The 20,106-nt window shown below is 42.9% G+C and overlaps 1 protein-coding gene across 1 annotated transcript in view; it reads left to right on the plus strand.

Moving 5' to 3' along the window:
• The window catches only part of LOC110521553 (voltage-dependent calcium channel subunit alpha-2/delta-1-like), a 62,526-nt gene that overhangs the window by 8,373 nt on the left and 34,047 nt on the right, over positions 1-20,106 (plus strand). Inside the window, 16 exon segments of the mRNA XM_036989406.1 lie at positions 545-703; positions 1,283-1,387; positions 2,060-2,138; positions 2,258-2,307; positions 2,425-2,514; positions 2,637-2,711; positions 3,016-3,096; positions 3,307-3,381; positions 8,171-8,242; positions 8,703-8,774; positions 9,000-9,061; positions 9,322-9,398; positions 13,652-13,712; positions 13,951-14,045; positions 14,787-14,868; positions 17,065-17,127. Coding sequence (XP_036845301.1) covers positions 545-703; positions 1,283-1,387; positions 2,060-2,138; positions 2,258-2,307; positions 2,425-2,514; positions 2,637-2,711; positions 3,016-3,096; positions 3,307-3,381; positions 8,171-8,242; positions 8,703-8,774; positions 9,000-9,061; positions 9,322-9,398; positions 13,652-13,712; positions 13,951-14,045; positions 14,787-14,868; positions 17,065-17,127 — 1,298 coding nt within the window.

Here is a 20,106-nt window from a genome sequence, read left to right on the forward strand (position 1 = left end):
ACTTATGTAAATGTGATATTTCATTTTAAAAAAAAATTAATACATATATCTCTAGCTTAAGCTGATCGATTTTTATATGATGCTGAATCGTTTTTCACAGGGGCTAGGTCATCTACCTTAGGGGGTTCATCAATGTCATCAGGACCTGGGAGCATTTGGGGGTTAAACTGCCTTGCTCATGGGCAAAAAAAGCATATTTTTCCACATTGCTGGCTTTGGGATTCGAACCAGCAACCTTTAGATTACGGGCTCAATGCTCTTAACCGCTAGGCTACCTGCCACCGTGTGTGTGCATGTGTGTGTGTGTGTGCACGTGTGTGTTTGTGCGCGCGTGGTATTTCCACTCTAATGAGAGTGAGTTGGTAGAGGGAGTCTCGTTTCCATGGTACCAGCTCATGATCCTGATAGGATGCAAAGTAATTATCAACACTTGATGAATGTGTCTGTTTACCACTCTATGATAATAGTCAAGGCCAGGTGTGTGTGTGGGTAATCAGTCTGTGTGCGTGCGTTTGTCTAACCCCTATCTGTCTCCCTCTACCAGTTCAACACCTGGGTGAATAACACAGCATGCTTTGACCATCTGGTCCAGGCCAATGTGAGGAATAAGAAGATCCTGAAGGATGCGATTCAGAACATCTCTGCTAAAGGCATCACCAACTACACCAAGGGATTTGAGTTTGCCTTCGAACAGCTCTATGCAGTAAGAGGCACTATGCTCTGTTCATAACACTGTAGTGATAACAGATGTACAGTATAACGACAGCCCTGCTCCTTGTTATTTTACTTTGATACTTCAGGAACATACCGCACTTCATTTAAAATGTACATTCTGATACCTTTGAGCACTGCTCTTTCTCGTATGATAGATAATTGTCAGACACTGACCTCTGCTGCAGAACTGAGCCATTACCGCTAGATGGGCATGCTGCAAAGTTAAAATAGTCTATATTGTAAAAATGTATGAAAACTAAAATGTGATTTTTGATCTTAATTGAAGGGTTAGCAGTGTGCATAAAGTTAGGGTTAATGTTAGGATTAGGTTTAAAATCTGGTTATATGAGTTTGTGGCTGTGCCAGCTGGTGACATCTCTGCAGTTATGACTCCAGGGCAAGTTTCATGACAGTAAACGGCAACCTGTGTGTTTCAACTCCTCCAGTCTTTTAAAACCAAGTTTTTTGTCATCATCTTCTTAATCCTTGATTACAGGATTTGGTGGTGGTGTGTTAGGATGGGGGATAGCAACCCCTGTTCTCTATCTTGTGTGATTTCTCTGTGCAGACAAATATCACTAGAGCCAATTGTAACAAGATCATCATGCTGTTCACAGACGGAGGAGAGGAGAGAGCATCGGCCATACTTCAGGAATACAACTCTGACAAGAAGGTAGAGTTGAAAGCACACACACACTTTAATGTATAATACACCTAATCGGTGACCCTTCTAGTAAACACAGAGTAATGGGGTGGATCAAGCGGAAATTGTCTGATTGCTGAACCTATGGTTTATACAGGTGGAGGGCAGATGATTATTACAAATACACACACACACACACACACACACACACACACACACACACACACACACACACACACACACACACACACACACACACACACACACACACACACACACACACAACCCTAAACCTTAACCCTAGCTCCTAACCCTAAACCTAACACTAATTCTAACCTTAACCCTAAACCCCCTAGAAATAGTGTTTTGACCTTGTGGGAACTAACAAGCAGATATGAAGTGTGGTGATAACTCTACCAAAGCTAAAGCTGTTCTCGCTGCTCAGCACATAGAAAGGAAATGGGTATGATGGGGGGTAGACAGAGCATGGTAACACCACCCCCAGGTCTTCACAAAACAACCCACTGTGTGCAATGTAACAGTAACCCACCCACAAGCAAGATTTAACATTCTATGGCTCATAATAACCCCACAGTGTCTTGGTTCATACAATACCTAACTATGGTTGATTAACTTCCATCACACACAATATGGTTCAATGTGGATGTTGCTATAACAGATTCATATGTTCCTGTGTTCTAGGTGCGTATCTTCACCTTCTCAGTAGGTCAGCACAACTATGATAAAGGTCCAGTCCAGTGGATGGCCTGCGCTAATAAAGGTATGTTGTTGTTGTTTGTAATATTGAAGCACTGCTACAGCTGTGTATGATTTGAGGTCCATTTTGGTCAACTAATATAGTTAATATCCTGATCTTAGCCCATTCTCTGTTTCTCCCAGGATACTTCTATGAGATTCCCTCAATCGGAGCCATACGCATCAACACTCAAGTGAGAAGCAATGTGCATGAACATGTGTGTGTGTTTAATGTTGTCCCAGACGTGTGTCTGTGGTTGACTTTGTCTTTAACATGTGTATTTGAAGGAGAGTATGTGTGTGTTTTCTAGGAGTACCTGGATGTACTGGGCAGACCCATGGTTTTAGCTGACCAGCTGGCCAAGCAGGTCCAGTGGACTAATGTCTACCTCGACGCTCTGGTATGACATCACTTCCTCCTATCCCACAATGCACCTCACCAAAATCTGCCTCTACGCTGGAGGCTTCTGAAACCCAACAACGATGACTTTAATTTAGCTTTCTTTGTCTGTGTGTGTGTTAGGAGCTAGGTCTGGTCATCACAGGAACCCTACCTGTCTTCAACAAGACCAAGTATAAAGATTAATTGGGCATAGAGGTAATCCACATACACAACCAGGAAAACAAACTCTTTACATTTACACAGATGCTCTTTCCCAAAATGACTTGCAGTAGTGAGTGCATCATTTTTTTTTACTGGTCCCGCATGGGAATCAAACCCACATCCCTACCATTGCAAGCACCATGCTCTACCAACTGGGCCTCACGGGACCATTTTCAGATAATCCCATCCCAGCATTAGACGCCAATATCCTCTAAATCAGCACGACTCTTACTATTCAGACTGTGATTTGACATTTTAATTTTGAACTCCTCTTTCCCCCTCTTTCCCTCTCTCTCAGATTCAGAACCAGTTGATCCTAGGGGTGATGGGGATTGACGTGTCACTAGATGACATCAAGAAGCTCACACCGCGCTACACTGTGAGTGACACACACACTAACACACCAGAACACTCCTTATTCTCTTACTTCAGTTTCAGTGTTACCTGTGACAGCCCTACCCTCTCTCATATCAACTAAATAATGTTTATGATACTTTAATAATCCAGAACAGTGATGTATTGAGAAGACATGGTGTACAGCCTATGATCAACTGTCTCCTCCAACCCTCTCTGTACCTCTGTTTTTTAGATCGGACCTAATGGATATTATTTTGCCATCGACCCCAACGGATATGTGCTACTACACCCCAACCTCCAACCTAAGGTATATTCTATTCTTACCTCTTCTATTCTGTTAACACGTTTTACAATCCCAACTCACACAGAGTAGACTGAGGATCCTGAGGTGCTGCTATGACTACTGTGGATCTTATGCATGTTCATATGAACACACCCATGATCGTAGCAGTGTATCTATCCACATGGCCACCATGATGGTCCTGACCCACCTTTAGAGAAACACAACCCACTGCTCCTCCCTACCTCTTCTATTTCTCCTCCCCTTTCTTTTCCTCCTCAACACCCGCAGGCCAGGTCTTGACAGGCTACATATGGCCATGTGTGGCCCAGGACCAGGCTCTCTTTTGGGGCATGTTGTGTTCAGGGGGGGGGGGGGGGGCTCTCTGATTTAGTTCTCATGGGACACATGTTCATATCTCATCCAGCCACAGCCTATACTATGTTCTGCTATAGTAGAGGCTAATCAAAATGGATACACACTCATGGATCTAATCTATACATACACAAACAGGCACTGACCAACACACAGCATACACATGGTGTGCATGCGTGTGTGTGAAGGCATGCAGCCTCTTTCAAAGGGAACCAGTTCAAAGTGACTGGGGGTCTTGTAGAGTGTTGTATACGTTTCCTATGGAAGAACCATCTGTGTGAGTGTGTCAGTCAGGTTTTGGAGCAGGCTTCACATTACAGAGAGGGGATCAGAGATGAATGCCATCAGAAGGCCTTGGTCTGACTAATGTGATTTGAACCATGCTGATATAGTAGCCAGGTCACCCCATGACACAAGTCATTATTCGACGTTCACCCACGTCTGAGGACGTCAAGCGACGATGTGGAAACCGGCCACGAGGGGCAACAGTGAGCACTGTTACCTTCAAGTAGGTTCCGGTTTTGCTAGGGCATCGTGGACCGGGATGCCATAAGAATCTGCCTCTTTTTCCAAAGGTTGCAAGTTGAAATCATGCGATAGAAAGTTATTTTTGTTTTAAGCCTATCCCAAACCTTAACCCTTACCTTAACCATTTGGAGTTAATGCCTAACCTTAAGATTTCAGAGTTAATGCCTAAACTTAACCATGACCTTAAAACTTAACCTTAACCCTAAAAACTTTGAGAAACATGAATGAAAATCGAATTCTGATGTGAAACTGAGAGCTAGTTGGATATACATTGAGAATACAAACATTAAGAACACCTGCTCTTTCCATAACAGACTGACCAGTTGAATCCAGGTGAAAGCTATGATCCCTTATTGATGTCACTTGTTAAATCCACTTCAATCAGTGTAGATGAAGGGGAAGAAACAGGTCAAAGAAGGATTTTAAAGCCTTGAGACAATTGAGACATGGATTGTGTATGTCTGCCATTCAGATGGGCAAGACAAAATATTGAAGTGCCTTTGAACGGCGTATGGTAGTAGGTGCCAGGCACACTGGCACCTTGTGTCCAGGCACACTGGCACCTTGTGTCAAGAACTGCAATGTTTCTGGGTTTTTCACACTCAACCGTTTCCCATGTGTATCAAGGACAACTGTGGGAAGCATTGGAGTCAACATGGGCCATCATCCCAGTGGAACGCTTTCGACACCTCGTCCATGCATCGATGCATGGAAGCTGTTCTGAGGGCAATGTTAGGAAGGTATTCCTAATGTTTGGTATAATCAGTGTATGCTACAGACTACGCATACAAGCGGGGCACATGCAAACCTTTGTTGAAGGTTGCAACAGTCATGGTTTGATTCCTGCCTGGCCACATATGATTAAAGAGCCTGGCCTATGAATTCATATTATTATCAAATGGAGAATAATATGTCTCCCTCTGAAATACTCCCTGCATCACTCTCATTTCAGTATGTGTCTGTTAGAAAAGGATCTGTAACTGCAAGACAAGACTCAGTAAGCCATGTGCCATCACTCTCCATGAGGTGACAATAGGACCGAGAGAGAGTAGATGTACTGCACAGAAGGTTGGTGGCACCTTAATTGGGGAGGACGGGCTCGTGGTAATGGCTGGAGTGGAATGGTATCAAATATGGTTTCCATGTGTTTAATAGCATTCCATTTGCTTTGTTCCAGCCATTATTATGAGCTGACCTCCCCTCAGCAGCCTCCACTGAGTAGAATATAGTAGAATATAGTACAGAATATAGTACAGACTTAGATTATTAGCCCTTAGGTGCTGATCTTTAACTGTAAGACCATTGAGTAGAGTGTGTGTGTACAGTAAAATGTGGTCAAGTGTTGGCATTTCCTGATGCTATAGCCTTATGAGCAGCATGCTCCTACATTCCAGGAGGAATAGATACGAATAGTGACTAGTACGTATTAGTTAGTTACTAACCTCCAGTAAACTAACATCACATAATTAGCTCAATGTTTCACACTGTTTATTTAGACTCTCAGATTTTCTATGTAACGGTTTCTTTCCTCTAATCCATCTGTCATGCTGTTATTATGTTATGTAAGTGACTAGAGACGTTTGGGTGTGCGGTTATGTGTGTGTGCGGTTATGTGAGAGGGAGAGGGAGTGGGAGAGAGAGAAGGGTGGGTCCTTGAGGAAATTATAGATGTTGTAGATAAGGCAGTTAGTTTCCTGTGATGAGTTAAGTCATTGGAGCTAGAGCTGTCTGGCAGAGAGAAGCAGTGACTAAACTAACACATGGTGACATGACCAGGGTTATAGCGGGTCCTTCCTTTGTACTGCTGCAAGTTTGCCTTTCTCCCTGGATCAATTCTTGAAACTGTATTTCCTATTTATATTCACACCATATGCATGCTTTTTAAATTATGTCCATTATCCAGTGAAAGGGCAGGAGTATTTTCTCATGGACCCCTGTGCTGTCTATAGTCTCGGCTATGGGGGCCCACCCTGAAACACACACCCTGTCAATCTTACTGTGTATGATGTGTGTGTGTCCGTGCCTGTGTGTGTATCTGTGCAAATGTGTGATCAGAGAAACAGAGGGGTGTGTGAATATTGAGGGTGACCTTTGACTATTTGAACATATTCTCTCTTTTCTCTCTTTTTCTTGTGTTTCGGTCTGTATGTGATTATGGTTGTATAGAAAACCCATTTCATATTCATCACATAAATCCCTCGCTACATTTGGAGTTGTATTTTGATCTCTCTCCCCCACCCACTCACTTACCCCCTCTCTTTCTTTCTCTGCCATATACTTTCATCCTCCCACAGACGAAACGATTTGACTGTTTATCAATGTGCATGCATTTTCTGTATTATCTAATGGCCTCTAACGCAACTAGCTCTCACAGTCTCACGTCAGAATTAGACATTTTTCAAATGTCAAATTTTGCAGTTGTTGCAAATGTCACATGTTGAAGTGTTTAATGTTAAGTTTAAGCATTAACTCCTAATGGTTAAGGTAAGGGTTAAGGTTTGAGATATTCTTGAAAAAAATCTTTAAAACTACTTTCTTTTGCTGGATTCAAACTTGTAACCTTTGGAATCAGAAGCAGACACTTATGCCCAACCCCGTACACAACACCCTAGCAAAACTGTTACCTACTTGAAAGTAACAGCACTCACTGTTGCTCCTAGTGGCCGGTTTCCACATCATCTCATGACGTCATTAGACATCGATGGACATCGAACACTGACTTGTATCACGAATGACCTGGCTCCTAACAAAATAGATTTTGTTATTTTTTTTTTTTCCTCTTCATCTTCCTCCTCCTTCTCCACTGTTCCATGTGTATTTTCTCTCCATCTAATGTAAGGATAATTTATTAACCACCATCATCACAGTGTGTGTCTGTAGCTTTTGCAGAAACTAAATCCATATGAACCTTCCATAAAGGGTATACAGTCTAAAGGTAGAGCAGCGTTGTTTTAGACCAGAGTATCAGGTTCCATCCATTTACTGGTGCTTTAATAGAGTAGATGTGTATTACTGCTGCTACTTACATTATAACATTATAAAGTCACTGATACGCACAGAGGGTTTCACTGCTGACATTAACCCTGTGTACAGTCGGTCTGTATGAAACACACAGACTCAAACAGGCATGCAGACAACACACGCACAGACTAAACAATTATGCACACAAGCAACACAGACAAAAATACGCACACACACACATTCCCACAGTGACTGTACGTACATACCCCAACCAGAAGCCATGGATTACAGGCAACATTTGCACTGAGCTAAAGGGTAGAGCTGCCGCTTTCAAGGAGCGGGACTCTAACCCGCTCCTCTGCTACTCTCTGTTTATCATATATGCATTGTCACTTTAACCATATCTACATGTACATACTACCTCAATCAGCCTGTATATAGCCTTGCTACTGTTATAGCCTTGCTTCTGTATATAGCCTCGCTACTGTTATTTTTCACTGTCTTTTTACTGTTGTTTTTTTTCTTTACTTACCTATTGTTCACCTAATACCTTTTTTAATTGGTGGTTAGATCCTGTAAGTAAGCATTTCACTGTAAAGTCTATACCTGTTGTATTCGGCGCATGTGACAAATAAACTTTGATTTGAAGTATTCAAGTCAGTGGTAAACCCCTACCTGGCATTGATTCTCAGCTTTATCTACTGAATTAACCAGCTTTATTTACTACAATAACCCAGTGTTTCTCTCCATAGTAATGTTGTTTTCACTGGTTTCTTGTAAATATTGAATAAATGTATATATGTGTGTGTGTGTGTGTGTGTGTGTGAGTGTGTGTGTGTGTGTGTGTGTGTGTGTGTGTGTGTGTGTGTGTATGTGCTTGCTTGCCTGAGTGCATGTGTGAGCATGTGTCATGCTAACTCATCCACCAGACTAAACACCCTCCTCTCTTCAGAACCCTAAATTCCAGGAGCCTGTCACTCTGGACTTCCTCGATGCGGAACTGGAGAACGACGTCAAAGTCCAGGTAAACGCACGCACACACACACACACACACACACACACACACTCTCTCACACACACACACACACACAGGTGTTAGTTGTGTCCTGTCTCCTACTAAATCTAATTGAGTGTGATTTACACAGTGACTGGCTGTAAATGAGAGGACATATTTACAGGAGCAGTGACAACCACAACTCTGTCTGTCTCTCTCTCTCCTTTAATATATACGATTGGAGTGAAGTTCAACGTATACAGTATGTGCTACAATCTCCTTGTTGTTATTCCTCTCTCCTCTCTCTCTCTCTCTCACTCTCTCTCTCGCTCTCTGGTGTACAGATGTGCACTGTGTTTTAGCTTATACAGAGAATGGTAGAGAGATCAAACCTTGTAACCATTCAGATATCTGACACAGGGTACAGTTGGAGAATAAACATTGTTAGATTTATTTTGTTATTTCTCTCTCTCTCTCTCTCTCTCTATAGATCAGGATAATTATGATAGATGGGAACCCAGGTGAAGAGACCATAGAGACTTTGGTTAAAACTCAGGATGAGGTGAGATCAGCACAAATGACAGATAAATATGTTACTAATACTGACTCACTGATGTCATCTCCCAGTGAAAACAGTGAAAGGTTTCCGGGGAAGGGAGTTATATGTTGTTTAGGATTAGGACTGTTTTAAAGCTTCTGTTTGTATGTGTATGTATTTTCACGTACATTGTGCATGTGTGTTTGCTTGTGTGTGTGTTTGTGTGCATGTGTGTGCGCTCTCTGACAGAGATACATCGACAGAGGAGTTAGGACGTACACCTGGGCTCAGGTCAATGGAACAGACTATAGGTGAGCAGGAGGACTGGCAGATGTTGAATCCAGTTCAGAAACAACCCTTAACCCCATAGCTGTAGCCCTAGAAACTGAATAATAATGAATAATATACGTCTGACCAGTAGGGGGCACTCTATGTCCCTTTCCATCACAGTAAAACAATCACTCAAATGTGTTTATGCAGATTATCAGTGTTCTGTCACCTTCTGGATGAACATGTTTTTCCAAGCATCACCATCAGTCTGTCAACATTGACCATACCTTTATTTCCCCAGCTTGGCCCTAGTCCTCCCAATGTACAGTGAACACTACATACAGGCCAAACTGGGAGACACCATCAGACAGGCTATGGGTGAGTACACACACACAAACACACACACACATCAACACAAACAAAACCTTCTTCAACGACTCTGCTCTCAGATCAGCGAGTTTTGCAGATGTCCCTTGTTTTTATAGAGTGCTTTTGGAACTTCTGTGAGTAATGTTTACTGTTCATTTTTATTGTTTATTTCACTTTTGTATATTATCTACTTCACTTGCTTTGGCAATGTTAACATATGTTTCCCATGCCAATAAAGCCCCTTGAATTGAATTGAAATGAGTGGCCCTCTAGATCAGTCTCCTGTCCTGCTACTCATAGACTTAACCACACATACTTTGATCCTCCCTTTGTCTCTCCCTTTGTCTCGCTCTCTCCTTCCATCCTACCATCCCGCTCTACCTCTCCTGCTCCCTCTCTCTCCTGGGCTCAGGAGTTTCTCTCCTCCCTCCCTGTCTCCCAACCCTTTCCCAGTTCCTTTGTTCCCTCTCTCACTCTCTACCTTCATCCTTTCCATTACTCTTTCCTCTGTTCCCTCTCTTGGAATCTGAGGGCAGAGGGGAGATATTACCCTCTACAAAGCTTGACTCTGCTCCAGGGCTTTCCTCTGGACTGTAAATCTGTCTGTACCTCTTTCTCTACCCAGACCTGGTTTATAGCTGCTCATAGCGGCTTTATCACATGGACCATGTACCTCTGATGTACAAGATAAATCCACCTCTACATCCAACTCTCTGTTGACTTTAATGTTCCCCTCCTGTCTTCTCTCTATCTGCTCCTTTATTGGATCCATACAGCCCCATGGGGCAAGTACTCAGTGTATTCTCTGGTGTATCTCACTTTTCATTATCTCTCCTCCAGTCTCTGCATGGTCATGTGTCTGTGTTTGCTTGATGAAGTATATTGATTCAGAGGGAAACAAGAGGAAGTGAAAAGAGTCTAAGACGGGAAAATGAATGACTAATCTACGGTGATAGGGAGTAATAGAAAGAGTAGTTAAGGTCCATGTGATCCCTGTCCTGCCAAGTCCTTAGAGGAGATGCCCCAAATCTACCTGTCATGTTTAACATGCTATTGAAATGATTTATTTTGTTATTTGATTTAACCAGGCAAGACAGTTAAGAACAAATTGTTATTTACAATGACGGCCTACCCTAACCAGGACAACGCTGGGCCAATTTTGCGCCGCCTTATGGGTCTCCCAATCACCGCCGGTTGTGACAGCCTGGACAGCCTGGAATCAAATCAGGGTCTGTCGTGATGCCTCTAACACTGAGATGCAGTGCCTTAGACCGCTGCGCCACTCCGGAGCCCATAAGAAATTCCTTGATTATGGACCAGATACTCATGAACCTTTTGATACTGAACCATCAGTAAACGATTTCACAGACTCCTGACATGACTGTATCGAGTTTAATGGAATTGTTTCTCATGATGTCTTCTTTTAAAAGATGGGGTGATGAACATTGATGTCTTTACGAGTGTAGAAACTATAGAGCAAAGTAAAATCCCAAGCCAAGGATTGTCACATATGAAATGATAGGAGAGACAAACACTGTGCTGGAGTAACTGTGGATGTCTGTGAACAAACTATGCTTTATTGCGTGTCTCTGCATGGTAGCACCTCACAGTTTTGATAGTGCTGTTGTTTTAAATCAGTTTTCCTTCCTTTTCTAGACTTTTTAATTGGTGTAATATCAATGTGGCAAGACATCTGAAATCCCAATGGTTCTGTTTTCTCTCTATCTACCTAACCATCTCTCTTTCTCTCTCTCTGGGGTCACTACAGGGCAGAAGGGCATGTATTTCTCTTCCCCTCTTCTGTTTGTTCGATCACTTCAGTCTCACTCCACACCTTCTCTAACTCTCCACACCACACCACACTTCATCTCTGTCCAAAACTGTGTGCGTGTGTGTGACACACATTGACTTGTCACCACTGTAACCAGTCTGTGGTTGAGATGAAAATATTTGGCATGGGCCATCACATCCTCAACAAGTTCTACAGCTGCACCATCGAGAGCATCTTCACTGGCTGCATCACTGCTTTGTATGGCAACTGATTGGCATCTGACTGCAAGGCGCTACAGAAGGTAGTGCATGGGCCGAGCTCCCTGCCATCCAGAACCTCTATACCAGGCGGTGTCAGAGGAAGGCCCAAGCGGTACCATTGCACTCAGTCTGGAACCAACAGGACCCTGAAAATCCACAGGACATCTAAACAAGACCGTTAATAGCTAATCAAATGTCTACCATAACTACCTGCATTAACCCTTTTTTGCACCAATTCTCTTGAACTGACTCTATGCACAAGCACTGGACTCTACCCACACACTCACACATACTTACACTGACTCCCCAACACACATATACACACACCCACACACTACATACGCCCACACACCCTTACATCATGCATATGCATACAGACACCACACACACACACACACAATACATACAGTGCATTTGGAAAGTATTCAGACCACTTAACTTTTTCCACATTTTGTTACATTACAGCCTTATTCTAAAACTGATAATTGTTGTTTTAACTCATCAATCTACCCACAATAGCCCATAATGACAAGGCAAAAACAGGTTTTTAGAATAAATCAATTGAAATATATATAGAAAAAAATTGAAATATCACATTTACGCCATTATTCCGACCTTTTACTCAGTACTTTGTTGAAGCACCTTTGGCAGCGATTCTTGGGTTTGACACTATAAGCTTGGCACACCTGTATTCTGGGATTTTCTCCCATTCTTCTCTGCAGATCCTCAAGCTCTGTCGAGTTGTATGGGGAGCGCCGCTGCACAGCTATTTTCAGGTCTCCAGAGATGTTTGATCAGGTTCAAATCTGGAATCTGCCTGGGCCTCTCAAGGACCAGAGAATTTTGTTTCTCTCCTTTAGGTGCCTTTTGACAAACTCCAAGTGGGCTGTCATGTGCCTTTTACTGAGGAGTGGCTTCCATCTGGCCACTCTACCATAAAAGCCTGATTGGTGAAGTGCTGCAGAGATTGCCCTTCTGGAAGGTTCTCCCATCTCTACAGTGGAACTCTGGAGCTCTGTCAGAATGGCCATCAGGTTCTTGGTCACCTCCCTGATCAAGGCCCTTCTCCCCCGATTGTTCAGTTTGGCCGGACGGCCAGATCTAGGAAGAAACTTCCAAACTTCATCCATTTAAGAATGATGGAGGCCACTGCGTTCTTGGGGACCTTCAATAATGCAGACATTTTTTGATACCCTTCCCCAGATCTGTGCCTCAACACAATCCTCTCTCTGCATTCTATGACAATTCCTTCAACCTCATGGCTTGCTTTTTTACACTGACACTGTCAACTGTGGGACTTTATATAGACAGGTTTGTGCCTTTCCAAATCATGTCCAATCAATTGAATTTACCACAGGTGGACTCCAATTGAGTTATAGAAACATCTCAAGGATGATCAATGGTAACAGGATGCACCTGAGCTCAATCTCGAGTCTCATAGCGAAGGGTCTGAATACTTATGTAAATTAGGTATTTCTATGAGTATTTTTTGTATACATTTAAAATATTTTCTAAAAACCTGTTTTTGCTTTGTGATTACGGTGTATTGTGTGTAGATTGATGAGGAAGCATGTTGATTTTTTCCAGTTTAGAATAAGGCTGGAACGTATCTAAATGTGGAAAAAGTGAAGGGGTCTGAATACTTTCCGAATGCACTGTACACTACAGATACTGTCTATCTATCCTGTTCCCTATTTTATACCCACCTACAGTATATGTACAGTACATAAATGCATCAATTACTTCGCTCCCCTGCATATCGACTCGGTACTGGTACATTCTGTTAATAGCATGTTATTTTGTGCTCCCTGTATATAGCCATGTTATTCGTTATTCACTGTGTATGTATTCCTTGTGTCACTATTTAAGCATGTGACATACTATTTAATGTGATTTGATTTTATGAACCAGTATCCGTTGGTTGTCAGTGAGTTTAAGGATTGCCTTGTTCTAGGAAAGGCCTGACCGAGACAGTCAGCAAAGTCTACTGTCCTATCAGCCGTGAAAAGTCATGCTGACAGACTAGTGGTAATACCAAGCTTAAAAGATGGAACGATGGACAGGAGTTTAGCTCCATAATCACTGTCTCTCTTTCTGTCATTTCTTGTTACACTCATTCATCTTTATTTTTCAGTTCTTTATTTTCATAATGATCAGTCTATGTACTGTGTAGGCCATGTGTCCTCCACAGTGTGTGTAAGGTTCTAAAGATGTCTGTCTATTCTCTTCAGCCATGGACACTCTGCAGGTGGAGAGGTTTGATGAGTTGGGACATACCTTCATTGCCCCCAGGTGATTGGCTACAGCAGCATATATGAATCTCCTCCACCTCAGATCATAAACAACCATCGATACTCCTGTAGTTTACTTACAGACAAGAGTAGCTATTTAATCCACAGTTTATGCCAGCATTGAGGAGCACTGAATAGCATTGAGGACAAGTTATAACAGGGGTTGAGTATGATGTTGTGCAGATGTTGAGTTAGGTTTGAGACTACTGTAATGTATCTAATGTGTCCTATTGAAATAGGGAGTACTGCAAAGGCCTGAAGGACAAGGACAACAACACCCAGTTCCTCCTGGACTTCAACCAGTTCATTGACAGGAACACAGTGGAAGAGCCATGTAAGTTGCCATGCCTGTCCCACGCACGCACACACATGACCACACGCACACACACAGATGGAATTCCTCTGCATGCACGCACGCACGCACACACACACACACACACACACACACACACATATACAGATGGAATTCCTCTGCACACACATAGATGGAATTCCTCTGCACGCACACACACACACACAGATGGAATTCCTCTGCACACACACAGACACACACACACACACACACACACAGATGGAATTCCTCTGCCTGTTTTGTTCGATAGCCAGTCAAGGTTGAAGAAAGAGTCGCTTTAGATCAATACAGTCATTAAGAGGCAGTACGCCCACCCAGGAGGGAGTGGTTAGTGGGGTGAGTCAGGCCGGTTTCCCGCCACTGTGATATCATGGTGTTCCATAGCCCTGTGACGGTCAGAGGGTAGCATCAGCCTGATCGAATGAGGTATAGGCGTTTGATTAGTCTAGTCTGGCCAGGGGGTGATATCATCCTGATCGACTGAATTTCCTAGAACCTGATGTTGTCATGCTTCTATGTGACTCAAAACCTCTATAGTGGTCATCATCTAATGGGTATCAGCTACTGTAGATCCTACCATCTTCCTCATCGTCAGCTAATGGAGCTCAATGTCCTCGGTGTTGTCTAATCAAGGTCAAGCTATCTTCTCCTATGTGTCAAATTTGCAGTTTGCCATGGGGTCTACTGCGGATGGTACTTCAGTAACAATGTCTTCCTCTCTAGGTAATATGGCTCTGGTCAGTAGGCTGCTGTTGGATGCTGGGTTGACGGCTGATCTGGTCAAACTGTGGAAGGAGCAGACATTGTGAGTGACACACACACACTTCCCGTCATTACTGCATTGCATTACAGTGATCATGTAAACATTGAGAGTCAGTTAAGTGAGTCATATAGAAAGTCAGGCTATTCCCTGTTTTATTGATGTCTTATTGGAGAAACACAAAGCAGCTAATACTGCTAGTCTAATGTATAGGTCTGTTGCTCTGAGAGTCTTGGCCTTGTTTTGCCAATAAAACATGATGAAAGAAAGACCCAGGACCAGCCATGCCACTAATTAGTGTGTTCTGAAGACACCCCAGTAATTACAGTTAAAGTCGGAAGTTTACATACACTTAGGTTGGAGTCATTAAAACTAGTTTTTCAACAACTCCACAAATTTCTTGTTAACCAACTTTTGTTTTGGCAAGTCGGTTAGGACATCTACTTTGTGCATGACATAAGTAATTTTTCCAACAGTTGTTTTTTCACTTTTCACTGTATCACAATTCCAGTTGGTAAGAAGTTTACATACACTAAGTTGACTGTGCCTTTAAACAGCTTGGAAAATTCCAGAATATGATGTCATGGCTTTAGAAGCTCCTGATAGGCTAATTTACATAATTTGAGTCAATTGGAGGTGTACCTGTGGATGTATTTCAAACTCAGTGCCTCTTTGCTTGACATCATGGAAAAATCAAAAGAAATCAGCCAAGACCTCAGAAAAAAAATTGTAGACCTCCACAAGTCTGGTTCATCCTTGAGAGCAATTTCCAAACGCCTGAAGGTACCACGCTCATCTGTACAAACAATAGTATGCAAGTATAAACACCATGGGACCATGCAGCCGTCATACCGCTCAGGATGGAGACGCGTTCTGTCTGTTTGAGATGAACTTACTTTGGTGTGAAAAGTGCAAATCAATCCCAGAACAACAGCAAAGGACCTTGTGAGGAAACTGGTACAAATGTATCTATATCCACAGTAAAACAAGTCCTATATCGACATATCCTGAAAGGCCATTCAGCAAGGAAGAAGCCACTGCTCCAAAACCGCCATAAAAAAAAGCCAGACTACGGTTTGCAACTGCACATGGGGACAAAGATCATATTTTTTGGAGAAATGTCCTCTGGTCTGATGAAACAAAAATAGAACTGTTTGGCCATAATGACCATTGTTATGTTTGTAGGAAAAAGGAGGAGGCTTGCAAGCCGAAGAACACCATCCCAACCATGAAGCACGGGTGTGGCTGCTTCATGTTGTGGGGGTGCTTTGATGCAAGAGGGACTAGTGGACTTCACAAAATAGATGGCATGAGGGAGGAATATTATGTGGATATATTGAGCAACGTCTCAAGACATCAGTCAGGAAGCTAAAGCTTGGTTGCAAATGGGTCTTCCAAATAAACAATGACCTCAAGCATACTTCCAAAGTTATGGCAAAATGGCTTGAGGGCAACAAAGTCAAGGTATTGAAGTGGCCATTACAAAGCCCTGACCTCATCCTAGAGACAATTTGTGGGCAGAACTGAAAAAGCGTGTGCGAGCAAGGAGGTTTACAAACCTGACTCAGTTACACCAGCTCTGTCAGGAGGAATGGGCTAAAATTTACCCAACTTATTGTGTGAAGCTTGTGGAAGGCTACCCAAAACGTTTGACCCAGGTTAAACAAATTAAAGGCAATGCTAGCGAATTCTAATCAAGTGTATGTAAACTTCTGACCCACTGTGAATGTGAAGAAAGAAATGAAAGCTGAAATATATAAATTCTCTTAACTATTATTCTGACATTTCACATTCTTAAAATAAAGTGGTGATCCTAACTGACCTAAGACAGATAATTTTTACTAGGATTAAATGTCAGGAATTGTGAAAAACTGAGTTTAAATGTATTTGGTTAAGGTGTATGTAAGCTTCCGACTTCAACTGTATATTGAACATATATTGATGCATTCATTCATACCATAGACACATGTTTGTCCATTATAATCCACACACACTCAAACAAACCAAATCAATTTACTGAACAAACAACTCTATTCAGAATTAGGACATCATGAGAAGTGACTCTCCGGAAATTTAGCAAACTGTTTTTAAAGTTTCTGGACACAGAGGAACAGAAAGAACACGCACGCTCGCTCGCTCACTCTCTCACTCAGTTCATGCCTCTTTCTGAATTGTCTCGATGGTCCCTTAGCCTCTTTTGTTGAACTGTGATTGGTTTCTGTGTGTTCTTTTGGTTCCCAGGCACGGAGTCCTGGCCAGATTTGTAGCCACTGACGGAGGGATCACTAGAGTCTATCCCAGAAGGTACGCTCAGATTTCTCCTTGTCAGTCCTACTATTAGTTAGTTAGCCTCATGCTCCCATACTATACTGTATGTGCCTTGGCCAACTCCTATTGTATAAAGCCATGAAAATGAACAAATACACACTGGCACGATTCGGTGTTATGTAGCAACATTTGAAATTGTTTATTTTTTTAACGTTGGATAAAAGTAGAGACTCAGAGATAGAAAATGTTATATAATACACTACAGTTGAAGAACAATGGGGAAGTAATTCTGCTTTGAAAGTTTATAAACTTTCTTTATAAACCAGACTTTTGAGAAAATATCCCTTGAATGTTTTCTTACACCTACTGGAGAGCTCTTCTTTGTCTACACCCAGTCGGCATCGTTCACACCTTCTTAAGCCTTTGCCCCACCCATCTCTTTAAGGATTCACATGTGAGGCTACTGTATGTGCTGAACAGAATGAGTACAGCAGTGTACTAAATAACCAAAGATTTCAAGACTAAAGGCTTGTTTAACCTACGCAATGTTGTCGCAGTGACATCATGAACATTTTACTGTCCTCCGACATAACGACAACTTGTCATTGTCATTATGAAAAAGTATAAACACAAAAACAACAGGCTGCATGAGTAGCCTGGTGGTCCAAAATAGCACAATTGGTGTATTAGTATATGTCAATCTAGCAAACCAGGCAACTAACAGCAACTTTCTAAACAATGTTTTGGTTCGTTTATAGCTTGTTAGCTAGCTAGCTAACGTGAAGTTATCTGGCTGGCCAGTTCAAATAATGACCATATCAGAGTGTGACGAAATAAAAAGATAAGAAAAAAAGATAAGAATAACAAATACTTAAAGAGCAGCAGTAAATAACAATAGTGGGGCTATGTACAAGAGTTACCGGTAAAAAGTCAATGTCAATGTGCGGGGCCACCGGTATCGAGATAATTGAGGTAATATGTACATGTAGGTAGCGTTATTAAAGTGACTATGCAAAGATAACAACAGCGAGTAGCAGCAGCGTTCCAGAGGGAGGGTGAGGGGGGGGGGGGGGGGGGGGGGGGGGTGCAAATAGTCTGGGTAGTCATCTGATTAGCTGTTCAGGAGTCTTATGGCTTGGAGGTTGAAGCTATTTAGGAGCCTCTTGGAACTAGACTTGTCGCTCCGGTACCGCTTGTCGGTAAAAGAGAACATGCTATGACTAGGGTGGCTGGAGTCTTTGACAATTTTTATGGCCTTCCTCTGACACCGCCTGGTATAGGTCCTGGATGGCATGAAGCTTAGCCCCGGTGATGTACTGGGCCATACGCAATACCCTTCTGTAGTGCCTTGCGGTTGGAGGCCCATACCCATACCAGGCAGTGATGCAACGCCTCAGAATGCTCTCGATGGTGCAGCTGTAAATCCGTTTGAGGATCTGAGGACCCATGCCAAATCTTTTCAGTCTCCTGAAGGGGAATAGCTTTTGTCGTGCCCTCTTCATGACTGTCTCGGTGTGCTTGGACCATGTTAGTTTGTTGGTGCTGTGGACGCCAAGGAACTTGAAGCTCTCAACTTGCTCACTACAGCCCCATCGATGAGAATGGGGGTGTGCTCTGTGCTCTTTTCCTTTAGTCCATAATCATCTCTTTTGTCTTGATCACGTTGAGGGAGAGGTTGTTGTCCTTGCACCACACGGTCAGGTCTCTGACCTCCTCCCTGTCTCATCGTTGTCGGTGATCAGGCCTACCACTGTTGTCATCAGCAAACTTAGTGATGGTGTTGGAGTTGTGTCTGGCAGTGCAGTCATTAGTGAACAGGGAGTACAAGAGGGGGCTGAGCACGTTCCGCTGAGGGGCCCCCGTGTTGAGGATCAGTGTGGCGGATAAGTTGTTACCTACCCTTACCACCTGGGGTCGGCCCGTCAGGAATTCCAGGATCCAGTTGCAGAGGGAGGTGTTTAGTCCCAGTGTCCTTAACTTAGTGATGAGCTTTGAGGGCACTATGGTGTTGAAAGCTGAGCTGTAGTCAATGAATAGCATTCTCACGAAGGTGTTCCTTTTGTCCAGGCGTGAAAGGACAGTGTGGAATGCAATAGAGATTGCATCATCTGGCCCTGAGGCCTTGGGAATGTTTACCTGTTTGAAAGTCTTATTCACATTGGCAGCAGAGAGTGTGATCACACAGTCGTCTTGAACAGCTGATGCTCTCATCCATGTTTCAGTGTTACTTGCCTCGAAGCGAACATAGAAGTTATTTAGCTCGTGTGGTAGGCTTGTGTCACTGGGCAGCTCTCGGCTGTGCTTCTCTTTGTAGTCTGTCATAGTTTGCAAGCCCTGCCACATCCGACGAGCGTCTGAGCCAGTGCATTACGATTCAACGCAGTGTAGTACGATTCAACGAACAACGCAAAATAGCATGGTTCATTGAGAGCCGATGAGACGGCAGCCCTCTCCTCCAGTGCCATCTTGATCCTTTACAACAGCCTTCTGTGTGTTCTATTTTCAACTCCCTCCACATATTTGCAATCAAACGCCAGAATTTTCTCCATCTCCTTAGCTATCATATTCTGCTTCCACCGGGCACACTCAACTGATTTCAAAACTCTGTCCTTCAGAAAGTGGAGAGTAACATTTCTGCATTTCTTTGTGATATCTTTCCATTAATATGGTTTAGAAAGGATTACCTACACATACTGAGCATGTTATAGACAGAAGCGTGCTACATCGCCGACCAATCCGAACTTATCTCTCGGCACATCCAGCCCATCCATTATCTCAGCCAATCATGACTAGCGGGAACGTTCTTGTCTTTTCCTGTGGCTGAACCAACTATGCTCGTAATTGTTTTATATATTTTGTATTTACAGTTGGCATACAAGCTTGTTATTAGAGCATAGTTCACATGTTCCAGAAGGCATTTCTAACAAAAAAATGCATTTTGATCAAAAATCTGTGTTTAAATTGCCTCTCTGTGAAGTAGCGATGCACGGCATACGCCTAGTTTCCTGAAACGAG

This window comes from Oncorhynchus mykiss, chromosome 1 (assembly GCF_013265735.2).
Source record: "Oncorhynchus mykiss isolate Arlee chromosome 1, USDA_OmykA_1.1, whole genome shotgun sequence".
NCBI lineage: Eukaryota > Metazoa > Chordata > Actinopteri > Salmoniformes > Salmonidae > Oncorhynchus > Oncorhynchus mykiss.